The sequence below is a fragment of the Neovison vison genome, chromosome 13, assembly GCF_020171115.1.
Source record: "Neovison vison isolate M4711 chromosome 13, ASM_NN_V1, whole genome shotgun sequence".
In the NCBI taxonomy this organism is placed as follows: domain Eukaryota; kingdom Metazoa; phylum Chordata; class Mammalia; order Carnivora; family Mustelidae; genus Neogale; species Neogale vison.
Window position 1 is genome coordinate 40,338,013 of NC_058103.1, and position 11,746 is coordinate 40,349,758.

Genomic DNA, 11,746 nt, shown 5'->3' on the forward strand with positions numbered 1-11,746 from the left:
AGTGCAGAAAACTGAAGTTTGGGAAGGGAAAGGCCTTGCCAAGTGACTGGGTTGCAATGGATACAACTGGAGCTTGAATCCAAGTCTTCTGTTTTGAACTCCCATATTCTTCCCTCTTTCCCATGCTGATTCCATGGTGATCCTCCTGACTTTACTTGTCACTTATAGTATACATAAATAACTCACAGTCATGGGTGAAAATTTGAAGAATCAACAGTACTCTCTGCTCAAGGGCTTATCACACTGGAGAATTGCTACAACCTGGCACAACCTGTGTTCTTATGAATGGTAATGAAGAAAAAGTATCTTGGGAATCCATATGCAATCCTTAAATAAAAGTACTTTGAATCTGAAAAGTCATCTTGATCTAAATAAAAACCTGAGCTATATTATATATCTTATTTTTGCCTTAAAAGGGTAAAGAAAGAGAAGATATAAGGAATGATGTAACAATTCCTTATTTTATTCTTTTAATGATAGTACTTTGACATATACAAGACTAAACCAAATGTTATGACAATCTTAGGCAGAATGTCAAAAGAACCTCTCTTACATCTCTTCTCCAGGTTCCTCTTCTCTCCCCAGTCTCTAACACCCAACCAACACACTTCCCCATTTACACCATTCCCTGGGTGATTTCTCCAGTCCCTGGCTCTATGCACCATCTATCTGCCTTCAACTCTCATATTTGTATCTCCAACCCTGGCAACTATCTTAAATAGCAGACTCATATACCCAACTACTTACTGAACATATCCTCTTAGATGTTCAAAAGACTGCTCAAAATTTACATGCCTAAGAGGCACTTGGGCGGGTGGCTCAGTCAGTTAAGTGTCAGACTTGATTTTGGCTCAGGTCATGATCTCAGGATTATAAGATCAAGTCTGAATCAGGCTCTGCTCTCAGAGGAGAGCCTGTTTCTCTCCCTCTCCCTCTGCCTTTCCCCCCACTTGCATGTGGGCGTGCTCTCTCTCTCTCAAGTAAATAAATCTTTAAAAAATTTTTACATGCTTAAAATTAAGCCATGATTTTTCCTTTTTTTAAAAAAAATATTTTATTTATTTATTTGACAGACAGAGATTACAAGTAGGCAAAGAGGCAGGCAGAGAGAGGGAGGGAAGCAGGCTCCCTGCCGAGCAGAGAGCCCGATGCGGGGCTCCATCCCAGGACCCTGGGATCATGACCTGAGTGAAGGCAGAGGCTTTAACCTACTGAGCCACCCAGGCGCCCCATGATTTTTCCTTTTAACCTACTCCTTCCCTATTCTTCCTCATCTCATTAAGAGCAACTTCTTCCCTCCTTCAGTTGCTGAGGCCAGTAACTTGGAATTCCTCTATTTCTTTCCTCTGCACCTCACATCCAAACTATCAGCAAATCCAGGTGGGTTCCGCCCTTCTAACTACTACAGAATGCGACTACTTTTCGCCATCTCCTCCACTAACTCTTTGTGTCAAACCATCAACACCTTTCATCCCAGTGACTGGGTTCTAACTGGTTTCTCTGCACTCGCCTTTTCCCTCAAATCCTCTATTCTTAATCAATTAGCCGAAAGGATCCCTTTAAAACATAAGTCATTTTGTCTCTCCTCTTTGAAATTTTCCAGTGACTCCACCACACTCAAAGTAAAAGCCAAAATCTTTACAACATCCTACAGTCTCATATGATCTCCCCCTCCACCATTCCTGTCTTCATCTCTTCTCTTCCTCTCACTTACTCAGCTCCACCTACACTAACCTCCTGTTCCTTAAATATGAGAGGCATGCTCCTGCCTCAAGTTCTTTGCATTTGCTGATCCCTAAAAAGCTTGCTCACTTACTTCCTTCAGTCTCTAAGTGCTGCTTGAGGAATTCCTCTCCCAACAATTCTATATACAATAGCCAACACACCTCCTGCTGCCCCCACCAATAATCCTATTTTCTTCACCCTTGTTTTATTTTTCTCCATAACATTTATCACTACTGAGGTACTAGTTGTTTTCCTACTTAGGTGCTTATTATTTGTCTTCTCTCATAACAATGTAAACTCTAAGCAGCAGGGATTTTGTTGGCTTCAGTCACTCTATATCTTTAGGGCCTGAGATGTGCCTGGAATGTAACAGGTATTAAATATTTGTTGGATAAGTTAATAAGCCAAGTCATTTCATGAAGCATCTACCAGCTCACCTTTGAAGAAACTGCCTAATGTAAAACTCTGCAGATATATGGATTTTTCAAAAAATGTGTTATTGTGAAGTTTTACTGTTATTTTTGACTTAACACTGTTAGAGAAGACATTCTTCCCTGAATCTCCAATGACTCTGCTCATCTGCTAGTAGACAAGAACTCTAGCCCTTTGCTTGATGCTGCAAGATAGCTCATTTTTAGGTTGGGGAGGGAGAAAGGATAATCTCAGTTATGGAAAAAAGAGAGGAGAGAATGGAACCTGAGAATACATCCTCAGGCTAGTAAGAGAAGAGGGACAAGATAAATAGATAAAGGCATGGTTTATATTGAGATGATAGATGAGCCACAAGGAAAAGATGGGAGGGCTCATGCTTGGCACTTTCTAGATGCTCAAAACCCATTTACTGGATGGTTAACTGGATGAACAAATGTGGCACACTGGACTATAAGGAGAGGAAGAAATACAGTGTGGAAAGACTATTAATAAATATGGCGAGTTCCTAAGCACTCCAATCTGAAACAATTCTTTGATGGCATGTGAAAGTAGCCCCTTTATTGGGAGGTTCATTGTCAGTTAACAGCCCAGGAATGGCTCTCTCCAAGATGTGAGAGCTCTTCAAGATTTTGGGGACGCGAGGGTTGATCCACCTGTACTTCTAAGGAACCCCAAACCATCTTCAATTAGATTAAAATCTACTTAATCCTGGCATACTACCATCAACCATGGACATTTTCTAATTTTGATATATAGTATTCCAAATGAGAGGTTTACTTATTTCATTTCTACATTAGCTAATCCTTATTAATTTTTATATCTATAGCACTAGTTCAGTTATTCTTAGGACTCATGAAAATCTTTCAGATTTCTTTTGTTTTGTATAAATTATGCTTTTCTATTAATTCACGTTCCAGTACTGTCATCAAATTTGAGATTCTAGTACTAATATTATTATTTATATACATTTATGTGAAATATCCAGCTCACTGGGGCAAAAGCAGATTTGGTGACAAGAACTGACAAGATAATACCACCTACCATATGTGGACACAGCCAGAAAGAAGCAGTTAATTAAACTTAAGTCACAGATATCTGATTAGGGATGCACTTACATCTGCCAGTTCCTTGATCTGTCTTGCTGACACATCAAATGTGTCAAGTCTTTGAAGGCTAGGCAAGTGATACAATACATGTGTAGAATAATTGCACAGCAGACAAACTGGATTGGTTTTATATTGAGGATCATTCAGACACAAATCCTTTAAGTGACACAGCCTGGTCAAGTTAGTGAGGTCCTAAAACAACAGCAATGATAATGTTCAATTAATTAATGGCAACAGTCCCATTTCTAAAGGAGGCATTTGAACACTTAAGATCACATATAACTTAATGTCATGCATTTTACTATGTGCTTAAACATGTTAAAGTGGTTTAGGGGTGCCTTAGTGGCTCAGTTAAGTCGTTAAGTATCTGCCTTCGGCTCGGGTCATGAGCCCAGGGTCCTGGGATTGAGGCCCAATATTGGGCTCCCTGCTTGGCGGGAAGCCTGCTTCTCCCTCTCCCACTCCCCTTGTTTGTGTTCCCTCCCTCACTGTGTCTCTCTCTGTCAAATCACTCCCTCACTCAATTAATTAATCTTTTAAAAAAATAAAGTGATTTAGATGGATAAATTTTTTTTCTCTAGTGAAAAATGTCAAGTACATGAAGAATAGATAGCAATAATTGAAAGCAGACTCTTCTATATTCAAAGAATATAGAAACATAGTAAATATTCAAAGAATATTTACTAAACCATATATTCCATAACTGGGACCTTGGAGCCAGTCACCTGAGCACATTTATTAAGACAACGTTGCCTTCTCTGCACAGCCCCTTTGCTAACAAACCTCCCCAGTGTATCTGTAGTTCTCCTGCTTCCTTTGTTACCATTTCCCACACTTAGCACTCTAGGAACACTGCTTACCATTCTTCTGGGCCACCAGATCTTCTCTTCTCTTCAAAGGCTAGGGAACCCCTGTTCTGTTATAATCGCCATTGATTTCCTGATTTTTAGGGGGTTTTGTTTCTTTGCTGTTTTTCTATAAATGTCCTTCCTACCATTTAAAGGCAACTGAAACCTAGGTTTCTCCTGAGGACCTCATTTTCCTCACACCCTGTTCAGGTCGGGGGTACGAGTAGATTAATAATGCACATCCAGACCAGTGCTTCTCCTGAACATCTTTTATCCTGAGGCTTAAGCCACTGTTTACACCTTCCTTTATTTGTCATCTGGCCCTTGCTTAACTCTTCGGTCTTGTCTCTTCTGTCTCAAACCTGACATTTCATGTTTTGGCTCGACCATACAAGTGGAAGTTGTAGAATGTGCTAGACCCTGACTTATCATCATACCTTCTCTCATGCTGCTGCCTTTGAGTGAACTGAATTTCATCCCAGTTTTACCTCTTAATCTGTCAAGACTCAGTCTAGTACCATCTTTTCTGGGAGTCTTGTTTCATCGCCCAAGCGTGAGGCAGATGCTGCTACTATGAACTCTCTTAGCCACTGGGTTTACCTTTGTTACAGAATTTATCTCACCTCTATTACCAACTGCTTACATATACAAAGGTCTAGAAGCTAAGGGTCTATATAGGCTTTGGGCCTCAGTCTCTAAGCTAGGAATGGTGGTTATATTTTTTAAGTGTTGAAAAAACTAAAGAAGAACTGATGACAGAGGCCTGGCGGAGGAGGGTACTGTGGTGGGGTTGGCCTTAAACAGATGTAATGCTAGTTAGTAGAGTCAGAATCAGAGTTAAGGGAAATCCAAAGCAAAACCCAGGAAGTAATGGTTCTGAAGATAAAGTACAAATGGAATAGGGAAGTAAGTAGTGAAGTCAAGCTCGTAGAGTCAAAAGTAAGACAGGGTCAGGTGGCTGGTGGGTGTCCGAACTCTCTCTGGCCAAGTGAGAACTTGGCTTGCTGGCTGGCACTGAGGCTAGTACTGGGCTCGTGGCAGAAGTCGGACTAAGCAGAGCTGCTCTGAAATGGAGATTTCTGGACAGAGATGTGCAGAGAATTATTTGGTCAAATTCTGCAGGGGCAAAGGAAGGTAGGCTATCAGACTGTTCCAAGGAGTAAACACTCTCTTTGATTTCTGGGTGGCCATGTTGCCTTTGACCACCCATCTGAGCTCTGATGGGTATGAACTCTGAAGTCTTACCCTACCCCCACCTATAGTCTAAAAATCAGATGACACTGCAGTCTATGAAAGCACAAAGTCTCACTGAAAATTAGTGTTATGGTACCTATTATGGATGGAAAGTAGGACAGAAGCTATTCCATCACCGCCAGTATAGTATCTTTTTAAGGTGGGTGGAAAGATTAGAGATAAAAATTCAAGATAATAGTGTTTCAGGGACATTCTTACCTTCAGAATAGTAAAAGTTGCTGTGAATCATGTTTCAGTGTTTTTCTAAAACATTGTTACAGAGAGCCTTTTAAATTTTATGCCATATAATAAATTTTCACAATCCAATTTTTACCCATAATTTTTTGATGAGTAGGTTGAAACAGAATAGGTTAATGTAATTCAAGTGATAGTAATCACAAAATAGCAGATCTACTGAGTACTTACTGGGTGCTAGTCATTATTCTAAGAGCCTTACATTATTATTTTATTTAAACTTCATGTTGCCACAGTACAATACTGCCTCTGGCTTGTGGCAGGGCTGCAAGAGAGAGATCTTCCTATGCAGCTATGCTCTTTTGTACCCCAAGGCTGAAGCACCACATGCTAGCCAGGGTAGGACAAAACCTTATCTTCACAGCACTGTGGACTTATCTTCTTCAGCTTCAACTCATAAATTCTCTCCCTCACTCTGTTCCAGCCACAGATTTCTAGTTTCTTGAATTTGCCATGCTCTTTCCCCCCCACTTAGGTCCTTCACACTTAGCCTGGAATGCTCTTTCCCTAGGCACCTCCTACTCATGTCTCATAAGTTAGCTTAAAAATTGCCTCCCACAGCATTCCAAATTTATCTTTCATAGTTCCTTCTGCTCTCTTCTGCTGATGTTCTCAAATATACCCCTTGATTTCTTACCACCATATCTCCATGCACATTGTTCTCCCCATCTTAGAATGCCTACTTCCCACTGCATGTATATATATATTTAGTAATCTCTATACCCAATGTGGGGCTTGAACTCATGACCCCAAGAACAAGAGTCCCTCTGAATGCATTGTAGATGATCCTCCTCCAATGCCTACTGAAATTCTGTCAGCCCCTCAGTATTCACATCAAATATTTCCTCTTGAATTTGACCAATAAAATTTTGTTTAAACTTAGTATGTTTTTAAAAGTTTTGGTTAAAGTGCTTATAACATTCTGTCTCGTTCTATAACTTTTTGGTATCTAATAGTCTTCTCTGAGTGAGCAAATATGTATTTTCATAATGATCAATTCAAAATCATTTTTATAGTGAATTTATTCATCTTTGTTACTGTCTAGAGGAAGTGTTTGAGTATGCATTTTCAACTGGACATTGTCAAAATTGTAAATGCTGTATGTTTTCACCTACATTACATGCCATAAACATTAAGTCTTTTTGTTTTCCTCTCTTTCATTCAAATGTTTATTGATACTTTACATGTACTCTTTTAAGCATTGTAGATACAGCAGTGAACAAAATAGGCAAGGTTCCTGCACTTATGGAGGTTGTACTCTAGTAAGGGATGTGGATCAGTGCCAAGAAGAAAAAGCAATGAAAGGGGCGCCTGAGTGGCTCAGTGGGTTAAGCCACTGCCTTCGGCTCAGGTCATGATCTCAGGGTCCTGGGATCGAGGCCCGCATGGGGCTCTCTGCTCAGCAGGGAGCCTGCTTCCTCCTCTCTCTCTGCCTGTCTCTCTGCCTGCTTGTGATCTCTCTCTGTCAAATAAATAAATAAAATCTTTGGGGAAAAAAAAAGAAAAGAAAAAGAAAAAGCAATGAAAGAGTGATGGGAATGCTTCAGATTAGGGAGGACAGTAGGGGTTATTGCTATTTTACAAAAATTGGCCAGAAAAGGTTATCACTAAGAACATCTGAACAAAATCCTGCAAGAAATGAGGAGATAAGCCATGAAGATATTTACTGGAAGAATATCCCAGAGTAGGTGCAAAGACCCCAAGGTGAGAGCACTAGCTATGTTCAAGGACAGTGAGGAGACCAGAGTGGCTGGAAGGGAGTAAACAAAAGGGAAAGTGGTAGAAGCTGAGGTCAGAGACAGTGCGAGGGGAGACTAGATTATATAGAATCTTGTGGGCCACTGTAGGAATTCTTTGAAAGAGATGAGAAGCCACGGGCATGTTGAGCAGAAGATTGATTTTATTTGACATATTTTTTAAGGAGCAGATTTCTACACAGCAGGTTGCCATGTAGAAAACACTCATAGTAGTGAAAGGGTAACACAGGGAGACCTGTTCAGAGGCTTCCCCCAACCCCCGAATGCAGGTTAGAGATAATGGTGTCTTGAACCAGGTTAATAAAGATCTAGGTGGTAAAAAATGGTCAGACTGGACATATCTGAAGGTATAGCCAATAGAATTTGCTGATGGATTGGATATGGGTTATGAAGGAAAAAGAGGAGTAAAAAAAATGACTAAGGATTTTGGCTTAAGTTATTAGAAAAATGGAGATGCCATTTAGAGAGGTGCAGAAGGCTGCAGGAGAAGAAGGTTCAGTGCAGAGGAAATTGTTTGAGTTAGGATAGAAGAATGTCTATAGTTCTGGGGAGTTATTAGGGAAAGTAGAAATAGAAATAGTTGTTAGGGAAAGTAGAAAGTTGAGGTAATAAATGAATAAGAGATATTTAAAGTCATAAGATGATGAGATTATTTAGATAATGAATACAGATAGTAATGAGAAAAGATCCTGGGACTAACCTGGAACAGCCCATTTTTTAGATGTTAGAAGATGAAAAACCAGAGGTGTAGCCAGAAAGATCAGATGAAAACTAAGCTAAGTATAAATAGTTTCTTGTTTGGTTTTACTAGTGTCAGAGATCATTAGGGCCAACTTAATCAGCTGCCTCTAAAATTTCCTAGAGTATTGAATAATAATAATTTTAATAATTTAATAATAATATTAATAATGATAATTTTAATAATAATTAAATTGCCCCTTAAGAAGGAACAATTTAGTGCATTTTCTGCAATAAGATGGTTCATGATCTAGGTTGTTAAATATAGACTGTTCCACTTAAACATACCTTGAAAGAACATATTTGGTTACCAGAAAGGTTTAATCTTTCCAGTTGTTCATTGGGATCAAGACATCGACCTTTAATTTAAAAAACAAGATGAAAGAAAAATTAAATTAAATTTTCTTTTTTTACCTCCTGTTCATATCCTATCATATTTCGTAGTTGTATATGATCACCATTTCTTGCATATAAGTAAGGCTAACAGTAACACTGTATAGTTAGTAACAACTGATTAATATTTTCACATCCTATAATCATAGATTTAGAAATGCTCTGCAAAATATCATACAAAAGAATCTAAGAAAAGAAATCTAAGAATGTACTTTTCATACTGATAAAAATTATTATAGCATTATCTCATATTCCAAATGAAATAATACATACCAATGCTGCTTATTAGATTTCCAGCAAGGTTGAGGTCATTTAAATTCTTCAAAGTTTGCAAGCCCTAAAAATTTAGACAATATATCATTTAGAAGAAGTCAGTAAAATATATATTTATAAATGATCTGATCAATCTGGTTAGTTCTCCAAGTGCTCTGAGCACTGGGTACTGTGTACTTTCACAAGCACAGAAGTAAGTAGGTGCTTTAATGCAGCATCTTTGTTTCTCTGGAACACAGAGAGAATTATTGGAATAGGGAACAGGGAGGGGAGAGGAGAAGGAAGAAGATGAGTAGGAAGAAAAACACATCACACAGAGTGTGTTTATAATCTTTGGCAAATTATATATACAACTTCGCTAAATCTCCATTTTTTTAAACTTTAAGGAAGAAATAATATCCTACCTCCCAGGATTGGTGGGAGGAGTAAAGAAAACATGGTATATGAAGTTTTCTACACATTAAAAATGCTATATACATGTTAGTTTTTCTTAACAATAATTAAGCTAGTCATAAATATGTCCTTAATATGATCTTGGACATTGTGATTAAAACTCCACAGGGGTAATTGACTTTATGTACAAATTACTGAAATAATCTTACCTCAATATTTTTAATTGTATTGTGATTCAGCCAGAGAACCTCCAATCTGAATAATTTCTCTAAATTTTCTATTTTGGAAATTTTATTATAATACAAATATAGTTTTTCTAAATTTCTACATTCTTGAAGACCTCCAATTTTCTGTTAAAAAAAAAGAGATTGAATAGTGTTAACTTATGTTTTCGCATTATCCTTTTAATAAAATAGATTATAAGTACATTTTCTTTTTAAAATCACATTTTATTGCAAAAATCTGTATCCAACAAAATAAACATTTTAAAGATTTTTAAAATTTATTTCTTTAGAGAGCAAGAGACAGCACATGCACATGAGTCGGGGGAGGTGGTGAAGGAAAGGAAGAAAATCTCAAGCAGACTCCACTCTGAGCTCGGAGTCTCAGGCTGGGCTCCATCTCACAACCCTGAGATCATGACTTGAACCAAAATCAAGAGTTGGACGCTTATCCAACTGAACCACACAAGAGCCTCAAAATGAACTAAACATTTTAAAAAAGAAACTGTACAATCCTTCTACCTAAATACAACTATTTCCAAAGTTCATATTCTTTTAAAATTTTAACTCTATATCTATTTTTATACTATAATCATTATACCTATATAATTTTGTAGATTTTTTAAACTTAAGACCATCTAAAACACTTGTGTAATCATTCAAATAATATTTAATAATTACAAAATATTATATAAGCTATAATAACATTCTTAAAAATACCCACATGTGTGAAATATTTGTTTAATTTTTTAAATATTATAAATAGTACTGCAACAGATAACTTTATGTTGTTTTCTGCTGTTGATTTACTCCTCTAGGCTTAAATCTTGAATTAGGGATTTCTGAGTCAAAAGGTATGCACCTTTCCTCGACTCATGATACATTTTGCAATCTTGCTTTTCATTACAGATGTTACAATTTTCTCTTTTTTTTTTCAGATTTTATTTTTAGGTAATCTCTGTAACCAAGGTGGGTTTGAATTCACAACCTCAAGATCAGGAGTTGCATGCTCCCCTGAGCCAGCCAGGCACCCCTAGATGTTATAATCTTCACATAACCAATAGTGAGTGACTAAGTAAAACAATTTAAACCAATTTACTACTAAGCAATACTGGCCATTATTTAGATCTGATATGATTACTATAAAGTAAAATATGTCTACATTTTGAGTCTTTGTTTCTATTTTCTCCTTTGTAGAAATCTATTTCTGTATTTTACCCATTTTTTTTGTTTGTTTTGTTTTACTGGGTAAAGGGTTTTATTTTACTTCATCATGTATGGCCTCTCCATCTGTTTTGATCCATGACTCACACATATATTTCAAGGAACTTTCTTTCCAAGGCCAAAGAATTCAGCATAAAATACTTCATATATGGTTATGTTTAGACTTACCTCTATGCAGCATTCAGCAATCCAGAGTTCTTTAAGTTGTAAACAAGTTTCTAGCCCTGAAATTTCTTTTATATCTTGAGCAACAACTGTGAGACTTGTTAAATTAGGAAATAATGATAATCCAACTATACGGGGATACCCTGAGAAAAACATCTCCAGTTTTGAAGTATCTGATCCTTCTTGTCCAACCATCTCATAAGACAAACCATTGCATAAACACTGTTCCAAAAAAAAAAAAAAAGAAATTGGGTTATTGCCTATTTAAAATAATTTAAAAATTATTTTGCTATTAGAAATTATAAACTGTCAATTGCACTGATGTCATTTTAACTCATAAGAAGGTAAGTTATACCATATATATGGTTTTTCTCTACTTTCAAAGGTCATGGGGTAGAAGAAATCTAGGTCAGCTCCAGAAAGGAGTGTAAAAATGTTCCATTTAATATTCTTGCAAATGTAATTGTAAAGAAATTTGGCTCTGACTCACCAGTTCTTTAATTATTTCTTCCTGGTTTAGGTTTTCACATTCAATCATCTTCCATTAAAAATAAAGGTCATAATAATATATCTGTTAAGGAAAATGAAAAGTTGAAATAAGACAAATTCTAGAGTCATGTTATTCCAAGTTGAAGGGGCCTTAAAGCTACTTAGGTGGAATTACCCATATGTGGCCTGAAATTTTCACACAGTATAATACCAGCTATCTGTCTGGTCCCCGAGACAGTCCATTCCATCTCTAAAGTTTTGTTAGAGAATCAGTTTATTTTGAATTTAATTCTGTGTCTCCATAACTCTACTCCATTGTTATTTTACCCCCTGAGTTCAAATAAGACCAGTGTTGTTTTTTTCCATGTCATAAGCCTTTCATACTTGAAGAACATGGTCATCTCTCGTCTACAACCTTACCTCACTCCCCAGTTCATCTCTTTAGTTCTCTCACAAGAGATAACTATTTCTGTCCTTTGAACAGGATCCAGTGT

At 37.2% G+C, this 11,746-nt stretch overlaps 1 protein-coding gene across 1 annotated transcript in view; it reads right to left on the bottom strand.

The window, feature by feature from the left end:
* Positions 1-11,301, bottom strand: part of LRRC9 (leucine rich repeat containing 9) — a 104,722-nt gene extending 93,421 nt beyond the window's left edge. The window contains exons 1-6 of the mRNA XM_044230062.1: positions 11,254-11,301; positions 10,767-10,985; positions 9,363-9,503; positions 8,761-8,824; positions 8,383-8,453; positions 3,273-3,455 (exon numbers count right to left, since the gene is read on the bottom strand). Of these exons, the coding sequence (XP_044085997.1) occupies positions 3,273-3,455; positions 8,383-8,453; positions 8,761-8,824; positions 9,363-9,503; positions 10,767-10,985; positions 11,254-11,301 (726 nt within the window). The remainder of the gene's footprint in view (positions 1-3,272; positions 3,456-8,382; positions 8,454-8,760; positions 8,825-9,362; positions 9,504-10,766; positions 10,986-11,253) is intronic.
* Positions 11,302-11,746: the final 445 nt, after the last annotated feature.